Source organism: Hyalella azteca, unplaced genomic scaffold (assembly GCF_000764305.2).
Source record: "Hyalella azteca isolate HAZT.00-mixed unplaced genomic scaffold, Hazt_2.0.2 contig7095, whole genome shotgun sequence".
In the NCBI taxonomy this organism is placed as follows: domain Eukaryota; kingdom Metazoa; phylum Arthropoda; class Malacostraca; order Amphipoda; family Hyalellidae; genus Hyalella; species Hyalella azteca.
In genome coordinates, this window is record NW_025937227.1 from 377,997 (window position 1) to 401,488 (window position 23,492).

At 38.8% G+C, this 23,492-nt stretch overlaps 1 protein-coding gene across 1 annotated transcript; it reads left to right on the forward strand.

Annotated features, from left to right (window-relative positions):
* The first annotated feature begins 3,211 nt into the window (after positions 1-3,211).
* LOC108667006 lies at positions 3,212-22,016 on the forward strand. Its single transcript, XM_018153984.2, has 10 exons — positions 3,212-3,478; positions 12,457-12,771; positions 13,220-14,064; positions 14,737-14,888; positions 16,020-16,116; positions 16,571-16,684; positions 17,697-17,802; positions 18,637-20,078; positions 20,397-20,667; positions 21,361-22,016. Exons 2-10 carry the CDS (start codon positions 12,471-12,473, stop codon positions 22,014-22,016), a joined length of 3,984 nt encoding a protein of 1,327 aa, XP_018009473.1. The 5' UTR covers positions 3,212-3,478; positions 12,457-12,470.
* Positions 22,017-23,492: the final 1,476 nt, after the last annotated feature.

Here is a 23,492-nt window from a genome sequence, read left to right on the forward strand (position 1 = left end):
TCTTAGTTTTCAATTTAACGTAGAATAATTTCAAAAATTAAACAAAAGTTTATGTTGCTTCATGCTATAAAATTCAATATATTAAAAAATAAAAGTGAAATATTTGACATGAGTTATTACCCGATGGAATAAGGATATTTTTGAATATTTAAAAATATTTTCCGAGTGCTCGTAGGACAATTACAGCATAATTGCCATGTGAAAATATAGTTCAGTGTTTAGCGGGAATTGAAGCTTCAACCGCCAAGATTTTCTCTGCAACCCCAAAGTCATGCCCACGGAACAGCAACGGGCAGAAATAAATAATTTCCACAGTTCCTCAGTGTCAGAAATTTTTGGCATATACTAAGTTACCAAAAATTAGTAACTGTTAATCAGTTATTATCAATAAAATGTCAAGGAATGCACGGGTTCTATCATCATCATTGAAGACTGTGAACGCATAAATCGCATCGAACGCATCTTTGAAGTGAACGCATAAATCTAACTAAATCAGTGCAAACCCAACGACTGCGTCCGTGTAATAAATAAAAGCCCTACTCGTCTTCATATGGACACAGAAAGCATTCATAACTTCACTTTCACGTAGAGTTAATATCAGGATCGAGCGGTTACGCCCTAATCTGCGCGTCCATCGTTTCGAAACCGTCCGCTTCTACGGGCGGACGGAAGGTGAGTTTCGGACTTCCGCGAGAATGGAAAGGTTGTGAGGGCTCGCATTTCATACAATGCGCTGGCATTTCCCGTCACGATGAATATGGATGCTTAATTTCTTATTAAACTAAGACTACAATTAACAATTGTTATAAATAGTGGACTCAGTACAGTACCTTCAGATTAGGCTGAAAGGAAACGAAGTTTTTACTAGGGTAAACATGAATGCAATGAATATGGATGCTTAATTTCTTATTAAACTAAGACTGCAATTAAAGATTGTTATGAATAGTGGACTCAGTACCTTCAGATTAGGCTGAAAGGTAAGAACGTTTTTTTTAGGGTAAACATGAATGCTACAATCTGGTCATTTGAGCAGCTTTCAGTTTCCATTGAAGAAAATGGAAACCGGTGGAAAGACCTAGAAAAAACTGAACAACGCAAGTGTGGGCTGCGACAATCCGTCGTGACGCCATGAAGCGCATGGAAAATTCATGGAGCTGACGACTGGAAGCTCAGCTAAGTTATTAAATGTGTCACGAAATAATATCTTAATAATATATTCATGTCATATTTTGGCTCGTGCGGGACTCGAGCTTGTGAAGGAGAAAGCCAAAGTAAATTTCACCGCAATTGCCTGGAATTAGGTTTGTTAATAGAAAATATTCATATCAAGTCTGGAAAGAATTTTGTTGGCTAATTATTTTAGGTCGTTCAAGTCAAATACGATCGCCATTATACCATTGGAAATACTTTAACATTTATTTCGCAAACTCACAAGACACATGTGACACCATTGACCACGCACAAGCCATGATTCCCGGGGGTATGAATATTTTTTGGTGCAAAGCCTCATATTTCACTAGTAATCTTTTGAAAACAACGATAAGTTCAGCAAAGTATTCGCATCAAGCTAATCAATTGATAGTTCCAATTTACTCAGCGATAACGCGTAGTACCCTGAGTAAAGAGTCATGCAAGTTAAATAATGCATTTAAATTGCGCAACGCCAGCCATAAGTTATAGAGTCACGCGCCAAGCAAGTCAAGTAATGCGTTTAAACTTTAAATGCCCAAACTGGCTCATCAACTTACGCGTTCAAGGCCCTGGAGCTGCGACCGCGACAGTCAATTAAGAGGGTCCAGGTTTCATCGCACGGCGAGGCATTCACGTCGTGCCTTAACGCATGACAAATTGCCTTCGCAGGGAACATGTACTTTGTAGAATTCCCTTTCGTTTTTCCTCTATTTAAATATGAGCTTCACAATGCCGGGAATTAGTATTTTAACCTCATTTCAAATGTTTGCACATCAAGACACCTTGAAACTATTCCTAGATATCGCCGTATCGAGACACATGTCAGAAGCTAGGGTATCGCGTAACGTGTCAAAAGCTTGGGTATCGAGACACGTATAGGAAGCTTGGGCATCGTAGCATAATTTTTTAGGTATCACAAGTGCCCTCGAATTTAAACTTTAAGCTAATCCTCCATTCTTGCTAAATTTCTGCGATCAGTTCTTGATTTGGATATGGGATCTAAATTCAAAGCTGAATATTAGCAGTTTGCCTTTTTATTCCACGATTGCTGGTACCAAATCTTCATTGATATTTTCCTTTTGTGATAGAGCTTGATAAAGATATTTAAAATGAAATGGCTTCAACGGTACATTTCTTACGAGAATTCGATGATCGAAGTTATTCAATTATAGCGTTCACAATGCTACCAATTTAGAATGATATAATACAGAGGTAAAGATCAAGTTGCGATAACATAGAATTGTTCCCGTTGCACCCGATTAATACAAAATTTAATTGAGTTAAATCATTGACAAAGAATGTACTTGTCATCAAATATTTCGATCGCTGTTACTGTACTTCTGCTAACGAAGTTTATTTGACTTAAGATAAAATATAAAAAGTTGATGTTAATGGCCTAGGGAGCTGTTATTTTTTAGATAAAAAGGATTGTTTAGTGTTGAATTGACCTCATGTTAGGGGAGGCATTGTACAGGTCAGGTGGCCGGTGCACGAGGGGTTGGACGCGCATATATAAAGCGTGCGAGGGCATCCGCCGCGGCAGTGCCTCCGCGTCTGCTGAGGTGTAAGCATTACTGAGTGTCGCGATGCTCGAGTCCCTTCCTCGTCTCATTTTGTGTTAAATGGTTTATCATGTTTCATAGGAAAAAGGGAAATTAATTTTACATGTGTTGTTAGGTCCCAAAACTTTATTCGAAGCTGTATCGTTTTGTTGGCTCACCAATAAACTTTTTTCCATTGTCACGTAAACTCATAGTGAACAAATCATTTTATTATATACAAATCATTCGTCAATCAAAATAGTGATAATTTCATCAACACAATAAAAAAAAGCTGCTGGAAATATTTTCAATATATTAAAAAAATCGGATTCACAGCTAATTCAACAAAAAATCATCCGCGTGTGAAAACAACAGTCGCAAAAATTTTGGCTTTTTCACATGATTTTCAGAGATGAACTTCGGTTTAATACGATTAATTTTTATATTTTTAATATTGTATTTTATCTCACTAAGCCTAGATAACAACAGTAATTTTGAATCAAAATAAGTCGAGTTCTTATATTTCGTATTGTGCTTTCGTTGAATTTTTCATGGTTTTGAGGCAGGTTCAAATGGCAGATTCAGATATTCAGGTTTGAACTATAAAATAGTGCAGCGAGAACAAAGCTGTGGATCACTGCTTGCCAGCGCTCAAATCTCCGACACGTTTCGGCCACGACGTTGAAACAGATCGGCTGTAGAATCTGCCAATCCCTTGCAGAACTCGATTTGTGGAAACGTTCCAGGTAAGAACAAAAGGACTTTTTATAAGTAGAATTCTACGTTATTTTTAAAACAGTCAAGTATATATTAGCTGTCAACTTAGTTGCATTCACACTCTCTTGTTCCTCTACATGTATGAATTGTTCACCTTCCTCGTTCTTATTTTTTTTCTGCCATTAACAAAAAATATACTGAATAAATCTTACAAAAAATATCATGAGAATCAGCCGTTTAAGTTAAAAAATATTCAGTAGCGCACTAAAGTCTGCAAAAAAATTAAGTTTACACATTAAAAAACAATCCCCTCGTTTTTGTGACAACATATACGACCTGGTGTCGGTTTTTCATCTGTAAAAAACTCGTATACAAGGAGCGTGGATTGGACACTTGAATCAAACACTCATAAAAATAAGTGAGATTTGGTCCGCATAGCGATGCCCTTTTTGCCTTAGTGTGATTGATTTTTTAGTGTGGTTGACACGAAAAATTGGAGTATCAGTGCTACGCTGATAAAGTGTGTCACTATTTGGACAGTTTGACTCATCTGTTTTTAGCGCATTTTCTCACTTATGAAAAAATGCACTATTGTGCTCGCCATGTCCGTCTGTCTGTCTGTCTGTCCGTCCGTCCGTCCGTGACCTCAAGTTTTCGTCGACGAGAAAATGCTCTCTCTGTCACTCACTGCAGTGAGTACAGAGTTATATTTTTATGAGTGTAAGCTCGCGGCATAACACCTTCAGGCAGTTAACACTCTCACACGCAACACTAGATTCGGGTGGGAATTTCCTAAGTTTTTCTGATCTTCTTCATAAAACTTGAAGAAACGCGGAAACGCTCCAGCGATCAACCTGCGCCCCGCAGCCGTATATCGATGACCTTTGTTCGATGAACTCGATTTTCTTGCACACCGAAATTACATACACTGAACTTGTACTACCTGTGCCATGCGACTGATGACAATCAAAACGTGGACCGCGGCTGAAACTTTCTTGCAACATCAGACCACATATATTAGAATAAAATTTCAAATTATTAGGGCGCTGGAATTTGTACTTCTATTCTTCGGCGAACAATCTAATATAATGGGCTTGATCGTTTTGACTCGGAACAGGTGAATATGAAACTTATCATAATGAAGTAATAGATATAAGCATGTTAAGTATAATAAACTCGAATGATGATGATAAACTTTCAGTATGATAAACTCGAATTTACTAATTTAGGATAAAAATTAATAAAGTAATATTTGTATTTGAAACCTGTAATACCAGGTTCAAAACAGATCATGTTTTTTTATCTCAATTACTTCATACCGGAAGTAATTAAACAACTATTTCCTTGCAATGGTATTTAGTTGCCTATACTGGGATTTAACTACAGACACATGTTCATATTTTTCTCCCCGCCACTGCACATTTACTCAATGCCAGAAACATGTTTATATATTTGGCAAATAAATATTGTGAAACCGCAACGCCTCTGAATTTGATAGCGAGAGCGACGAAACACTGCATGTGACGTCTGTGCTTATCAGCATCTCATTGAAAATCATGGATCGTCAATTGGTTTACTGTCACTTGGATATTCTGATGTAACGCAACTTCCCGTTGTGATTTAATCTTGATGCAACTTTGTTAAAAGATACAAACTATGATACAGTGTAGAGCAGCTTGCTTCCGAGTAGCAAGTTTTTGACGACGAAGCATTGCAGATGAAAATGATGCCAGTGGGAGTGAGCTGCCAATGAAACCTTACCCGTGGAAGTAGTTTGCTGATGAAAACGTTACCCGTGTAAGTGCTTTGATGATGAAAACGTTACCCGTGTAAGTGATTTGATAATGAAAACGTTACCCGTTTAAGTGTTTTGCTGATGAAAACAGTAGCCGTGGAAGTGCTTTGCTGATGGAAACATTACCCGTGTAAGTCTTCGCAGATGAGAACGTTACCCGTGAAAGTGCTTTGCAAATGAAAGCAGTACCCGTGAAAGTGCTTTGCAGATGAAAACATAACCCGTGGAAGTGCTTTGCAGATGAAAACGTTACCAGTGGAAGTGCTTTGCAAATGGAAACAGTACCCATGGAAGTTCTTTGCTGATGAAAACGTTACCAGTGGCAGTGAGTGACTGATGAAAACGTTACTCGTGGAAGTGGTTTGCCTACAAATTGCGCGTGCTCGAAGCAAAAGGTTGACGGCTCAAGATTGTAATGTCAGACTCAGTAATGAAGAAGACATTGTGGTTCCAGAGCTTCCCACTACCCGAACGGTTGAAGTCGTGCTCACCGGAGAAAGTATTACGTACACGAAGCCGTTCTAATTGCGCTTCCGGTCAGCTATGGTGTTTTGCGCGCGAGTTTTGCATCATTGCACCTCGGCGATTACGAAACGGCAATTGGAGGCGAAGCGCGTAAACTGCGCACGGGAATTTTCATGCTGACACTCATATTTGATGGATGTGATGCAAGCGATCGTTATAGTGATGCATGTGGAGCAAACGATCAAATCATATATGATGGATTTAATGCAAACGATCACAATATAGATGATCCATGCGGTGCAAGCGATCACTATATCAGTATATGGACTATGGATGTGGAGAAAACGATCATAAGTCGAATTTTTCAAATAATTAATTGATTGACACGTGCATTGTATACTTCGTTAAGAAATTGAGCTCAAGCATTTGATATACGTGGTGAACTCATTGTCGAGAATATTAAAACATAGAAATTATTGAGAACTATTGTACCGAAGTGACAAACAATTTTGGTCTAGGCTAAAACCCGCTTGGGTTTTCGTCCCACTTGTTTCCACTCTTCTCACTTTCACTCCGTAAATTACACGTGTCTATACTTGTCAAATTAGTATGTGGAGAAGTATACTGCTTTAAGAAATGAGAATACCAGCTTACTTATTCTCAAAACTACGTTCTTTGTGCACTCCAGCTCTCACGTCTTGCCCCAATGTATGAATTTCAATTTTCGTCAATTAGATTTTAGGGTTTACCCTCTTGTCGGGTAAGGCTAGGCTTCCTTGTTACATTAATGAACAAGAGTACAACATCAATTTCATTTCATTGCATGAAACTTGACTGATGAACCCATGTATCTTTGCACACTACAGTTCTTTGCTTGACTCAAACGTTTCACATTGATTTAAATTTAGACTGTTTAAATAATTCGCGTGAGACGTTTTTGTAGAAAAATTAAAAAGTGGTAAGAAAATTTCGATGTATTAGTATAAACGTGAACATATAAAACAAGCTCGTACATAATAATTCTGTAGGGTAAGACAATATCACAGCATTGTGAAACAGGTCCCCGTTAGGTCATTTTTTTTAACACATATTGGAGGCCGAGCTGACCTGTCGTACTATTCTTGCCTCACATTACGAGAATTACTGAGATAATTAGGTGAATTCTGACGTAAATATTTTGTAGGTGTTGATTAAGTTTTGTTGCTTAAGGCATGCCACACAGGAGACTGACCAGCCCATGCAGTGTATGCCACATCCCACTGAATGTCACATGCCACTGCATGCCACATCCCACTGCCTGCCACATCCCACTGCATGCCACTTCCCACTGCTTGCCACATATCACTTTATGCCACATACAGTATGCGAGTTGAAAACCCTTGCAGTGCCGCTCTGCATGTCTCACATGAATCTTACAATCCCGTAAAGTGCATACCCCATATCACTGCATGCAACGTAAGAGTCTTGCTAACCAGTGCAGTACATGCCATATCCCACTGCATTCCACAACATCCACATTTTTTAACTTATTCAATAATTGTATTTATAGGCACTAGATCCTTTTATTATCTTTTTATTTATACGTTTAATATTGATTATTTTTATTTTATACTTAGGTTGCATTTTTGTGTGGACGGCGGAATTTCTTAATAGTTAAATTATACGATGGAATTTTCACGTAATATAATGAACGACGTTGCGGAGGGCGGAACAAATTAGCCAATGGGTGTACACGTAAAGTACTGCATGCAAATGCCAGGGTGTTCTCTTGGGCTGATCAGGGAAGTATATTATTATCAATATTAATTATTATTGGGTTATTGGTGGGAGTGAGCTCTCGCGAGCTATCGTGACCTCGTCAACAGATGGTGAGCCATGAGGTAGTTTTGAAAATAGGTAATAACATCAGATGGAGTTAAATAACATTAAGAATTAGTTCTTTGGAGGAATCACCATATATAATATATTTTATATCATGGGGGTTGACTTTAAAATAGGTAATAACATCCGATGCCGTTAAAGAACATTAAGAATTAGTTTTTTGGGGCAGTCCCCATATCTCATATTGTTAGGGATTGGATACGATGGACCTATACGATCACTTGGCTGAACAATGCAGGGACGAAGATGGCTTTATTTTTCTTTTGTTGGAGTGCGTCCCTAGAAATATAGTGTATTTTATATCATATACACAAGGAATTGTGTAATGTATAATGATGGAGAATGCAAGTCAAGGGCGCAGAACTATCCTGTCTAGGACAGCAAGTTGATAGGATGTTTTGCTGTTCAGTGTCGCGAAACATCAAGTCACATTCGCAATCCTGAACATAAGTAAGTGGTACAGAATGACGTTTTGCAGGATAATTAAGACACGGGTTTGTGCAGAAGGCGTTTACGTCTGTTGCGTCGTGTGTTACGTCGTGCATTGTTTGAAAAAAACGGTCCCAATGGCGCTCTATAGTGGCCGGTCGCCCTGTGAAAATAAACTGTTTCGCCGTTTTTATCAGATGTTTTTCGGATTTCTAGTGTTAAATTAGAATAAAAACGGTGATACGGTGTTTCTTTTCACGTGCCGACCGGCCACTGAAACGCCGGTAATACCGTTAACGGTAATTTTTCTAACAGTGCGTGTTACGTCGTGTATTACGTTTTTATCGGCGTCAGATGATGTCGTCTGCTTGCATTCTTTGTCTGCATCGAATATGTTATTGTCAACGCAACATAGAATGCAAGAACGTTGAGGCTTAAATTGATTAGAAATCAAAAATCTTGAAAGCAAGAAATACGATAATAAATATTATAAACAATTGATATAAAGCTCATGAGAAGAAACAAAAATAACGTAAAAGGCTCTTGAATAAATTCTACCTGATGAAAAGCTCAAACTGAAGTGTGTAAATTGCCGTATATACAAATATGCATTACAAGTATACGACTTGAGCCCGCATTGTAGTTGACACGTAGCAGTATGTGCAGATTTGTAAATAAACCTAATAAATAAAAAATGCTGTGTGTGAAATTCTCATACGTTTAGGAGTAAAAAATCCCATGTTTTTCATAAAAAGCTGACGAGTTTTAATTCATATATTAAACTTTGAGCATTTTAGCATTGAGAGTGCATTTATTGCGAGCATTTGCGAAGTTTTAGAAGACCATTGACCAGCAATCCGGTCTGATTTATGCTTTTTACCACAGCTGCAACAGGTATTAGCGAAACCACTAATATTAAGACAGATGTTAGCGAAGCCAGTAGTATTGAAAGCGCATAATAAAGAAAGCATATTTGCAAATGTCTAGTCTGCTCATTCCTTTTGTTCTTAGGAAATTATCGTATTTTTGCTTCGTTCGTTAGGGTGCGCATGGAGCAAGAGACAATGCGTCTATATACGCACTGCCTGATTAGCGACGCAAAAAAGCAACTTTCGTTTGCGAGTCCAATGAAGCCATAAAGCGCGTGTGTAATTAAAGTCTATCCTGTAATTCATACGAACCTTATAGTACCTTCAGAGAAAACCCGGAACACGAACTGGCAAAACGCAAAAGACGAACTGTTTGAACGCTGAAGATGAAATGTTTGAACGCAAAAACTTACTTAAGTGGCAGAACGAAGAAAACGTAGAGGCAGAACATAGAAGGCGAACTGGCCGAACATAGAAAGAGAACTGGCATAACGCAGTAGACGAAGTGGCAGAAAGCAAGAGACAAACTGGTGGAACGCAGAAATGAAAGCAAAATGAGCCTTTGAAAAACAGAATCTCATTAAATTTTTTTAACTGCAGTGCAGTTAAGGAAATCCTTGTAGCGATCAGCCAGTTAGTGTTTCTGATCCATGTAGTTAAAAGAAGCTCGCATTCTAGTGGAAATCATCAGCTTAATTCTTCAATTCTGCAAATAAAATTATAGTGATACGGTATTCAAGTTAAGACGAGTAGAGTTGCACAATCTGTTCAAGGTTGCACAGGCGAGATCATTCAATAAATCCTGATAACCCAGACGTCCTCTATAAAGAGACGTTCCAATCTTCTGCTGCATAGCGAAATTTTCTCCCTACTCCATTTCATCTATTGTCAATTGCTTCTATTGTCAGATTCTTCCATTGACCATTTATTCTATTGCACATTTCTTCCGTTGAAATTCCTAGGTCTCATCTCGTCTCAAGATTATTCCACTGAGTCATGCAGGGCAATTCCTTCACTCATGCAGAGTGCCTGAATTGAGCAGTGACGTTTGCTTCACAAAATACAATGTAGTTATTGCGAAAGATTTTTTTGACAACCTCATGCTGCTTTCTTCGCTCAATGGAGCGCGTGGCTCAGCAATGAAGTTCTCAGAAGTTTCATGTCTCACAAACTTTCCTCCATCGAAGTCATGTCATCGTTTAGAAGTTTGTATTCGTTCCCCTTTCGCGGAACAGGTGGCGGCCCTCACTCATTACATGGCTTTCCATGGCAATAACATCGACGAAATTGAAAGTGATGGTCAGCCAGCGAACGATTTGTCTATTGTTTGTACACATATAGGCAGGCTCCGTGCGCTAGCGTAGAAATTAGACGTGTTGTAGCGAAAAAGTTGAAGGCGGGCAGTTTTCCAGCGGGAAAGCCTGAGTGCTAATGGAAGTCTGTGGTACAAGAAAGTCCGTTTATTATTTTGTCGGCGATGTGAGTGTGAGTAAAGAAATAATTTCTACACTGTACAGTTTGAAAAATTCATGAGTATAAATCATTTAATGCAAAATATTTTAGTTATTAAAAAGTTTTAATGCATTTTACAAAATTACGGTAATTGTATCAAACAATATGCTGCTCAAACTAATGAGTCATTAGTTGTAAAATATTCATTTGTTGAACAATTTTTGATACCGTTACGGAATTCATATCGAATTATTAGCTGCTCAAACCCGCGTTGCCGGGATAAATTATTTGTGAAGTATGGAAATCGTGATTCCCATAATCCTTAATGCCGGCTCTAATTTACAGAGTGAAGTGATGTTAATAAATATTAAAACAGAAATTCAAATTAATATGAAGTAAATGAAAAAATTGTAATTAAATTTAAAAATTCCCGTTTCAAATTTTGAACAGAATTGAATATTTATAGTTTTCTTAAATATTCGATATACAAAATGAGAACAAATTGAAAATTGAGATTAAAACCCCCATCTCCATTTTTAATGATTTAAATTTTTTCCACTAGGAAAAAAATATCTTGCCAGGTAATAAGGGGACACGACTGAATAGTAAAGTGAAGACGCGCTAGTATGGCTTTTATATATTTACGACGACACATGTCAAACATACGTAAACTTTTACAAATGAATAATAGACTAGAAGCTTTTCCAAAATTTGCTCAGGACTTATAATCCTTGAAATTCAATAATCAATTTCTCTAAAATCCTTTCCCCTTTAATTAATCACGTAGGTAATATTGAGAGAACGTTAAATAAAGAACGATCCGTTCAAACCAATATTCGGTATGAATCTCACATATAAGGCCCATTTTGAAATTTAAAGGAAACATGTACTTTTTATTTTAAATAAAACATACACTTCACAAAGAGAAAATAACCTATCCCGGTATTGCCCCGGAAAATCCCCGGTTTTTAAGCAATAACCTGATTTAATAGGCATTGCGGATATACGCTCTTTAGAATAGCCCTTTTATATTTCTGATGTCAGACTTCAAACACGAACACAAGTCCACGCATTAACTTTTACGAACCTATAACAGAAAATTGAAGTAGTAATATTAGTCATTACAGAAACTTAGGAACACATTTAGAAAAGTTAACAATGATTTATCCAACCATTGTTTCCCAAATTCCTATATAACAAATGCTGTTGCACTCGAATATTGACGAATATTGAGATTGAATATTGAACAAAGACAAATATTGATCTGAAATATTGTGATTGTGATATGAGCTTGCAGGTTCACATAATGTTCAGTGGCGCGCCACGTAATACATCACTATTGCTACGTTGGCTGCGGACGATAACGGCACAACGAAGAAAGCTACAGTTCTTGTTAAACGATGAAAGCGAAGGGTGCGATCGGTCAAATATTGCTTCTCACGTTATGATTCACAAATTCCTCATGCTCGATGCGTGTGAACAGAAGTGAATGTGATCGTGCTTATGTATGGTAGCATGTAATATCGTGTCTATAGATCAGTGACCTGTCATTAAACTGATACTAAATTCACGAAAGTTGTTGTTATCAGTAAAATTTTTCTGCAATGTATGAAAAAACACTCACATAAATCAAGAGGATAGGTAAATCAAAATGAAAAACTGTCTAATACTACCCATACCGAGTGAAAAAAAACTTTATATGGGATTAAGGAATATTCTTCCATATAAATGTAAGGCATAAAAACTTTTATATTTCAATGACTTATTTTCTCTCTATTTACAACACTTCTATTTAACTTCACTTCTTGTCTGTCTGCTACAAATCTTATAATCGATATTTAACACACTTCTACCTGTCCAATCGATATGAAATTTTGCAAACGCGCGTAAAGTCGGAGACAATGCATGAACCAATTGACAGAATAAATAATTAAAAAAAATTATATATATTAAAAAATCAATATGTATGTATTAAATATATATTTTTATTATATTTTTTAATATTTAAAAATAAAACAGGAAATTCTTTGTAGATGTGTAACATCGGAGATACTGGCCTCTTTAGAAGTGTTGTCTTTAAAAATTAATTTTCAAACACATAATTTTTATATCCTAGCCCCGGAGTGCAGAATGCGGGCGGTGGTGCTGGTCGTGGGTAGCCTCCTCCTATCCTTGGGCCTTGCTGAGGCCCTGACGGTTCCAACTTTGGACCATCAAGTCCCCGAAAAAGACGACACATCTGCCGTGTCCCTGCTTCCAGTTGGCTCCTCCGTTCCACACTTGGACCATCAAGTCCCCGAGAAAGACGACACATCTGCCGTGTCCCTGCTTCCAGTTGGCTCCTCCGTCTCCTTCACTAAGTCGGTTTCATCGTCCGTCTCGACCAAGACGTCTCCAGCGGTCTCGCCTATTGGAGGGCTCAATGGAGAAGGTCCTTGTCAAAATTTTACGAATTGTTGTAGACTACCAAATAATACTTTTAAGTTTTTATTCTCAGAAGTGATTTAATTACATATGTGAAATAATTACAAAAATTGGAATTGTAAGCACAAATGCAATAAAAAGTTACGCATAATAAATGTGACCTAATTGCTCGAACACAATGAAAGTTTAATTAATATTTTTCATTACAGCAATTTACTCTTAATTTACTGTCAAATTCATCATAAACACAGAATTACTCCTGCATTACTACAGCAGTCGAAAGATTTTTCGAGTGTAAAAGTTGCTGAGTTAAACATTATTAAGCCTTTACATGCAAAAGCAAACGTAAAGACGAAGGTTTCATCAGGGCTTTACCTTCCGATATATATGTCATTTATGCTTTTATATCAAAGGCAAATGTCATTGAGGCCTTACTTTCACTTTCCTTATTCCAGGGGAACTGGACCAGAGTGAGTCTCAGGACTTCAAAGTTTACGCATCACCGACGTTGAAAAACAAGCGAAGAACTCCAGCCGAATTATCCGCTTCCGCCAGATTACGACGCAAACTTTTTCCGACGACTGTCCGCAACCTCGTGACACCCGAAACACTTCACCGCCAGAGCGGGGAGACTGAAGAGACAAAGTACATTGAAGCAAAAACAAGACAGCAGACATCAAAACCATTCAAAAAATTGACATCCCAAAAACTTTCGAGCTCCGAAACCCCCACTTCATACGTAAACTTTGTGGGACCGGCTCTTCTCCCTGATGAATTCGCGAGCATCCGCGACTTGAGTTTCGATAAATCGAAAAACCTCTCACCTGAAGAAATGGACGAGCTTCCATTTACGACGACTCTTCCAACCTATTCGAATGAACTTTTTATCGAAGACGAACATGTAACCTCTTCGGTTCCCAGTGAGAGTGAAACCGGATTACTAGGGACATCTGTGCCAGATTTATCAACGAAAAAATCCCCAACAACCTTTTCGGACCTCTTCAAAGAACGTTATCCTGATACCAAACCAGAAGCCACAGTTGAAAAAATTAATCCTACTTTCCGTTCCTTCATTAGTCCTGAACTTGGCGACGAAGAACTCGCGCTCTACGGTAAGAACCTTTCTATTCAGCGAGGAGTTCTAGAGAAGGAAGTTCTGGACATCGCTGAAGATGGTAGTGAGAGCGCCACTCTGCTGCTGGTGGCACCTCCCGGCCAGCAGGAAACCAATGCAGTTCTCCCTGAAAAATTCGTTTATAAAAGAAGAGACATCGAAGAAATGCCCCGGAAACGAATGAAGGTGAGGTGGGAAAGATGCAGCCCCGAAATTACGTTTTGGGTGCTGGAAGTTAGAATTTGCTTACAATTATTGATTCCACTGCGAGAAAATATTTGTTCGCTTCAGAGAAATCTGGTTAATCTTCTGAAACCAAATTGATGCTCCAGAAAGTGAGGATCTGGAAGCAAGAGCCCGTTGAACATATTTCATTGGAACAGTTCGGTACCACAATAGACATAATTAACTTTGCTAATTCCCTACGGCCATTTCCTTATCTATAATTGGCACAACGGATATAAACTCTCTTGAAATAGGTTCTATGATAACACAGATGAACAATATTGACTCGTGAATACAGCGAATTATATCAATTCACCAGTTGGAACAGAGAGTGCTGATACCGTTTGTAGGCTCGTTACGAAAACAGTTCAATAAATTTACCTAGATATTCGAGTGATCTGGCTACTTAAGATTCTGATACCACAAATTGCAGAATAATTAGTGATACAAATGAAGCAATACGGGCACTCGATATTACGGTGACAATATGAGCTACATTGACACGGTTCAGCAATGGAGATCATTTTATTACTTACATATAGATAGTATTAGTAGAAATATATATAATTATTTAGAGACAGCATTCGCAGAAAAGATATCAGTAGAAATTCACCTAAATGTTGCACACGGCAGATGGTGAAGCAGCGCAACTCGGAGTGGGTGGCGGAGGAAGAAGCTGGCGTCATGTTGCCAGCTGCCGACGGCTCTGGTGCCGCCTTCGTGCCAGAGATGCTCATCGCCGATACAGAGTTTCTGCTCGCCATCACTGCTCAAACTAAATTGCGGTATGGCTATTTATACTCCTCAAATCACCTTAAATTATTGACAGGTTCTGACTGCTATTGTCAGTCCCATGTAGTTCCCTACAGGTCTGTCAGAGGGTGCTCGAGAAAACGGTATCATCGGCTGAGCGCAAGGATTTTTACCGGCCAATAAAATTAAAAAAAAAAAACGCCCAAATCGGCAAATTTGGCCGAGAAAATGCCCAAATGGCAACTTGATTCCTTGCCTTTTGAATGGTCTGAAAATTTACACTCACAGCTGGAATCTAAGAAAATGGCTGACGTATTGCGGTTTATGTTAATAATCTTGTTATTGAAGGCTCGTATGGGTACGAGTATCGCAAGAGCTAACGATCGGCTGCAAAAATTAAACAACGACGTTGAAAACATTTCGGTTTCTTTGGCACATTTTCCCTATAACTTTGAGTTCAAGTCAAAATATTGAAATATTCGTATAAAGACATTAATTTATTTTTAACATGAAGTTTAAATCTTAAATTTCGATAAATAATTTATGTATCCTGTATCTATTGTTTTTAGCATTTGATGCGCCATGTTTGATTGTGATTATTCTTCCAACAACGAGCATAGCGTATTTTCATTCGCAATTATACAATAATTAGGACGCATGTTAACGAAATTAAATATTATATTTAAATTTTTATTAACATTTAATCAAGTACTACATAATTAACTTACAGTTTTTCACTTTAATTTATCCGCAACAAAGAGGCTGTTCAGTCACACTCCTGGCGCATAAAAAAATTTACGGTGGATACAAAGTAATAAATATCATGACTAACTGAATAACAAACATAATAGCAATAGGTTAGTAAATGTTTTATCCACACAAACGATAGAATCTAAATCTCATTTACCATCAATGTTGGGACTAATTCAATACATTTTTTTAATACAATTAATATAATACATTTTTAAATACAATTAATATAATACATTTTTAAATACAATTAATATAATACATTTTTATATACAATTAATATAATACATTTTAAATACAATTAATACAATACTTGTTTAAATACAATTAATATAATACATTTTTAAATACAATTAATATAATACTTTTTTGAATGCAATTAATATTATATTCCTTTTTCAATGGCATGGCAGGAGCGAACCTGTGCCTAGTGATGGGAACCTGACGCTCTTGGCAGCGTCGAGCGACACTAGCGCTGCTCTCAACAGACCTGGTCGCGACACCAAACTGGTATGATGTCTTATGATGAAAATAATTCAATTGCTTAAAATAAAATATTACATTTATTGCCGAAGATCCACCCGAATCTTCAGAAAGCGTCGCAAATCATTTAATTGCTTATACTATGCTGGTACAATTACTGTAATGACCCATCCTGTTAGTGGATAGGGTTGAGGGTAGGTTGTTGTGGTAATGACCCATCCTGGTAGTGGTAGGGTTGAGGATAGGTTGTTGTTGTGGTAATGCCAATCCTGATAGTGGTAGGGTAGAAGGTAGGTTGTTGTGGTAATGACCCATCCTAATAATGGTAGGGTAGAAGGTAGTTTGTTGTTGTAGTAATTGTCCATCCTGATAGTGGTAGGGTTGAGGGTAGGTTATTATTGTGGTAATTGTTTATTCTGGTATTGGTAGAGTTGAGGGTAGGTTGTTTCGTCCTTATTTATCACCGGAATCGTGTTCCCAGATGGGCGGGATGCCCTACAGTTTCGGTTACATCGTGGACGACGAATATACGGACAACTACCAGACACGCTACGAGGAGAGTGACATCAACGGCGTCGTCAACGGTTGTTATCAGGTGGGTGCAGCTGCTATCAGGTGCGTACAACTGTTATCAGGTGCGAAGAGATATCAACAAACGTGTCAAGCTATTATAACGTACGCAAGGGGGTATTTCTGATGTGTGAAGCTGTTATCACGTGCGTGTAGATGTTTTCAAGTGCGTGCTGTAGATATCAGGTGGGTAAGATAGTTTGTTATCAGGTGTGCAGAGTGGAGCTGTTACAAAATAGGTACGCGAGACTATAATCAGCGTTTGGCACTGCTAAAAGGTGCAAGTGGTTATTTAAGGTGAATGAAGGACTTAGCAAGTGCGCACAGTTGATGTGGCATTTTTTTGGGCTGTTATCAGGTACGTGGGGATATTATCACGCGTATAGGACTGTTATAAGATGCAAGTGCTGTTATCGAGTAAGTGTGAATAAGTGTGGCTGTTATTAAGTGCGTTGGACTGTTATACAGTGAATGGTGATGCCATCATGTGAATGAGGGACTTATTAGGTGTGTACGTCTATTATCAAATCCCTGTGACTGCTTCCAGATGATTGTACATGTGTAATCAGGTGCGTTCAGCTGCTAATATATGTTCTCAAATATTCATGATATTTCGAATGTGATCTAGTTTCGCTTTTTCTTCAATTTTATTGAGCTGCTCCGACCTCCCCGAATCCTTAGACATCCAACAAAACCACACAATCATAACCTGCCTCTTCATCACTAGCAATATATTTCCTCCATTGCCTTTTCTCCATCCACCACTCACCACTCCTCTCCTGCTTCCCACGTACTCAACTTGAGGAAAATTTATGACCGCTGAAAATTCTTGGTTTCAATAATCATTCCAGTTATCAGTATCATTAATTAAAATCGTTGGTTTCCTTCCCCCTTAGTTTGCTCTACTCGCGCCTTTTATTTCCCCCTCCTCCTAACTGGAATTATTAATTCTCATTCTTAATTTCCTCATTCTTAATAGGAATTTTAATTCCCCCCCTCATAATCCAGCACCCTTCCCCCTGCTTATTTCTACGCAGGTGCTGGAGGGGACAGGGCTGGTGCGCACGGTGACATACCGTGCAGACCATTCAGGGTTCACGGTACTCAGCTCCACCCACGACACCGACAAGTCACCGTGTCCTGGTGAGAGGCCGCACCAGCTGGCATTATCATGCATTTCTAGTGCATGCTAATGAATTCATAACGATGCTAGTATCATGCAATTCTATAGTGCATGCTAATGAATTCATAAAGATGACATTATCATGCATTCCTAGTGCATGCTAATGAATTCATGAAGATGGCATTATCATGAAATTCTAGTGTACACTAATGAATTCATGAAGATGGCATTATCATGCATTTCTGGTGCATACAAATGAATTCATAAAGATGGCATTGTCATGCAATTCTAGTGCATACTAATGAATTCATACCGGCCATCAGAATCGTGGCAAAGCTTGGTAATTAGTTTTTAAACATCGAGCTGGCCAAGTGGTTAAGATCACCAAGATTGGAGTAACTATTAGATGTGTTCGAAAACCGCTGCTATTTGTGAAAATTCTGGTCAAAATCTGCCGAGCGGCAGGGTGGTTAATAATCGGAGACAGGCCAACACAGTCAACCATTGCTAAAACCACAAAGTTGTATTATACATTATATCATTGCGTTTTGGATATATTCGAATGTTTCCACATTTTTTTAAAGGATATTGATATATTTGCATAACCCTATAAATTGTTGTGGAACATTTGAAAATGGACATAATACTAATCAGACGTTACCATTCCAAGCGTCCACAAACGAATAAGAAACGGTCGTCAGAAATCTAATTTCTTCGATTAAAGTTCAATCATGTCCAGCAACGTAGCTTAGCCTCAAACATAACAACATCACCACAATTACCAGCTCTAATGTAATAATAAGATTAAAAATTTGCTAAATATTCATATCACGATATGAGTTTCGATACCCCAGGTCTGGACACGGCGGGTGAGGTCTCAGCGCTGTCAGCGAGCGTGTCGGGCCACGGTGGTAAGGCATCCGCGTCGTCGTCTGCTGCCCAAAATGCAAATTTTTTCTCGCAAAACATCGGAGTCTCAAAAGCAACGAATAAAAAAACTGTTGGACACTCTCAATCCCAATCTAAATTTTCATCACAGAATAGTAAATTAAATTCGCACAAACTTTCTAATTCAGAAAACAGTTTTGCATCAGGGAAATCTGGTTCACTCAACAACTTTCAGGGCGCACAGTCGAGTGCACTGAATAATTTTGGACACAGTCATTCAAGTAACTTGAATCAATTTAGCCAAAGTCAATTAGGTTCGTCGAGTCAGTTTGGTTCCTCAAGCCAGTTTGGTTCCTCGAGTCAGTTTGGATCCTCGAACAAGTTTGATTCGTCGAACCAGCTGGGTTTCAAATCACAATCTAATCTGAAGAGTGGAAACCAGTTTGAAAACAACAAGGCCTATTCAACCGCAGCCGCATCAACTGTCGACTCTCAGCAGAAGAGTCATAATCACAAATCTGTGCAACAACAATCCGTGAACAAACAATTTACTAAAAGTCATAGTGGAATAAAATCTACTCAACAAAATCAGCATTCACAACAGCAACATAGCCTTTCCAATCAACAGCAGAACTTTAAGCAACAAAGCCAGTACAACCAACACAAGCAACAAGGTCAGTTCAACCAACAACAACATAAGCAACAAAGCCAATTCAACCAACAACAACACAAGCAACAAAGCCAAATCAACCAACAACAACACACACAACAAATTAATCTACACCAACACAAACAGCAATCACAATATCAACAAGAACATGGAACCCAATCTCAAAAGCAGATTTCAAAACAGCAAGTGACTGACGGACATTCGAACTCCAATGTCTTGAAACACGAACAAAGTGGCTTGGGTACATCTTTCTCTTCATCCCATGCACAAGATGTCGGTTATTCTTCAGAATCCTCCAACCAACAGTCATTCTCTGACCAACAGTCCATGTCTAAATATATACAGAGTTTAACTGATGACCTTTACAGCGCGTTCTCTGGTTCCGACGTGGCGTCCACTGCCTCAGCCAGTAACCTCATCAACTTTCCCTATGTGTTGATACCCGTAACGACTTTCGTTGACTTGAGAGAAAAAGGCCACATTGATGGAGATGTTCAGAGTTTCGGAGCATTCGTCCAGCCAGTCAAAGACCGTCAAAGCTTTGAAAATTACAGACAACAACACACGACTGGGAACTCGTATTCTAACTCTCAGCAAGCATCAAAATCCGAGGCCAACAACTACAATTCTAAGTCAACTCATTCTTCTTCCAAGGGATCAATATTGTCACAGCTTCCAGGAATTCATCTAAACTCGCATTCTGCAACAAGAAATTCATTCACCCCTTCACACCGATCAGTGAGGGGCAGTAGAACTGTAGTTTCCCATACACCATCCACCTTAACAACTTACCTTCCAAGACCAATCACTTCTTTTCCTAAGTTTATTTCGAAGGACTACACGACAGGAACGAGCACGGGCGCATTACCCACACTGCCATCACACAACCCATCCACATCCTACATCCAAAAACTTGAGCTCATTAATGAGATAACTAATCTAGATGGACCATTCAATAATAAAGGAGACACAACAGACCCGCATGTAGCACCAAATTTATCGGGGTCTCTTTCGGGGTCAGGTGGCAATTCTTTGCCGAGTGCTTCTCATTTACAGGGGGCTCCTCATAACAATAGAGTTATTGCAACGCCAGGACGCATTAATAATAAAAAGAATCCCACCGACCTGTCCTTGCGTCAAATTCCTCTTAGCGAACTCAGTGCATTTGTACGAACATCTGGAAACTTGGATTACCTAAACAATTTGGAGAAGCCAAGCGCCCACAGTCAAAATGACGGCCTGACGTCTGCTCGCTTCAACTCTGAACAAGACTTTACGCCAGCGACGAAATTACGCTTTACGCAAACATATACTCATGTACCGAAAGGTGAGCCTCCGATTGATACGGTTTTCGCCTTCTCAACTCCTGAAATTACTTCTTTAAGATCAAGTTCTTCTAACACTCATCTACCGATTATTCCTTTGCCTACTCTACATGAAGTGCTTGACGCCTCTTCAGAAATTTTAAATCAAGTTCAGGGGAGATCGGTAGGGTTAGGAACATCTAATGCTCTGAAAAGTATTCATAAAAAGGCGCATTTGAGTTCTAGGGCCCCAATTCCCTCCTACTTAGCCTCACTCAGCGACCCTGCACTGCCTCTCGGCAAGACCTTGTCAGGGAGGAGCGTTGATGAAAGAACTGCTCCTGACCAAGCATTGCCTCGACTACCAAGAAGGCTGCAACCATTCAAATCTCCGTCTAATGAATTCCAGGTACCAGCAAGCGCTGGCAAATTTAAAGCCCCTACAAAGCTAGAATCCATGGTTGATTCTCCTCTGATTCGTTCCAGCGATTGGATTCCGATGGTACCGGCGCAGGGAACCACACAGGCAGGGAAAAAATCCAGAGAAGCCGATATTCAGGCATCTCTGGTGAGCCACTCAACAAAAAGCGAAAAATTCAACCTTATTGACAAAGTAACATCGACTCATTTGATTTCTCATCTAAATACTCCCACAATAGACCTCCTAAACTCCAGCTCTAAAGAAAAACAAAATAACATAAAACTCTCATCCTCAGCTCCTTCGTCCCCCTTTTCAACGACTTCAACTGGATCTTCTTACATACCCTTCCCACCCTTCTCTAACATCTCACCTGAACCCGCTTCCAGTGCAAGCACTTCACAACACTTTCCTCCCTCCACTTCTTTCTCATCTGAAACTATTACGAGTGCGACCACTTCCCAACACTTCCCTCCTTCCCCTTCTTTCTCATCTGAACCTACTTCCAGTGTAAGCACTTCACAGCACTTCCCTACCATCTCTTCTTTCTCGTCTGAACCCGTTTTAAGTGCAAGCAGCTCTCGACTGGAATTCACCCTTCCAAAAGATATCTCTCACGCAAACCTCTTCACTGAGACCGCCTTCAGACAAAGGCCCAAAACCAGATCAATCAATGAAGGCTTTGGAACCCTGATTCCTGGAGGAGCTAACACTGCTCCCTTCAGCCACGCACAGCATGGAGGGCCACACACTCACTTCAGCCACGCACAGCATGGAGGGCCACACACTCCTCCCTTCAGTCACGGACAGCATAACAGCAACAGGATTCCTGATGTCATAACATCGAACAAAAACGAAGGATTTGGCAAGTTCCACACGCGAGAGACGTCCAAAAAAGTCAATCCAGTCGATGGAACCACATTTAATTCACACTTCTACAGTCAAGCTAAATAGGGCGTCTATGTTTCCTAATTAGTAATTATTGCCATTGTTGACAATAAGGTTATTACTTAACTTTAATTTAAAAAGGTTTGTATGAAGATGCGCTGAACTAAAATTCTTCGTTCATTAATCGGTTAACTGGCGGAGCCTCAATCGCAGCATAATTGAAATGTATTCGCTGTGACATGCGCTAAGTTTTTAAGTTTCGAACCAAAGACAATATAAGAAACATTATTAAATAAGTGAAAGAATGAGAATATTAGTTGGCATGTAAGGTCTCCTGCTGCAGAGCCCCTTCTGAAGCTGTCCTTGCGATAAAATATATGCAGTTTTTGCAAATTTTTCCGCAATTATAATTATTCTATAAGTTGAGATTCGATAATTTTTTTAATTAAACGGACGTTGAAATATGCCATAGATAAAATTTGTCACTTTTTTATTGAAGTGTCATAAATTTTGAACATGAATTGATTTTGTATCACACTGCATGTGAAACAAAATAAAGTATATTTAATCCTAAACTGTATGAACGTGTATTTCTTTGCTAGCCACTTTTTCACAAAGGGAAATAAACATATTAAAGTATTAGAAATATTTTTTTATTCTACCCTTGCGACTTTGGAGAAGATGGTAGACGTTTCAACAGCTGTTCATTAGATTATGGTGCAGAAAATTTAGTTAAGTCTAAATGCCATAAAAAACAAAATCTTCGATTTTGCGCCAAATAAGCAACTCGATCAATATTCTTACGAGACCAGATTACAGTGAATTAAGTACGATTCCACAGGTATGAATAAAATTTTAAGGCTATTATATTACTATTGGAAAACTAGAGCTATTACTTGGGTCTATGATTTTAACCCTCTACCGCCTGACATGAGTAACCACTGTCACACAAGCCTAGCCGAAAAGGATCCGTTGCTAGCGAGCGCAAAATGACTTGCACAGATGGTTGCCGCCATGTACGACAACTTTAAAATATTCTCTTTTGCGTACAAACGTAATCAGGTTGCTACACCTCATAATTTGAGTTGAAAGTTATGTTCCTGGAGAGTGTCATACGGCGGTAGAGGGTTAGGGTGCATGTAGGCTATGTACATTGTATACTGCATGGTAAGGGACAAGTCGTGTTCTTTGAAACACCAAACGCACTCGAACCCCTCAAGCACGTGTGATAATATTAGTATATAGAGAGGGATATTGAAATATTGTTGTCACTGTAGAGAAAAATCATTTAAAAGTGAAAGAAAATTATATTGACAATGAATAAAAATTGGCGCATAGGCATTGAACAATTTTGAGCTGCAGTTTGATTGTGACATGAGTGAACTGACGTTCTGGTGACGGGTAACTGGACGTGCTAAACGCTATGAGAAGTAATTCAAATTGAAGAGAAATTTTGCATAATTTTGATTGCGGTTGTTAGAACTAGAATTTGCCAACGATTCATTCAATGCATTTTCGTTGAATCTTTCACTTAACACTCAA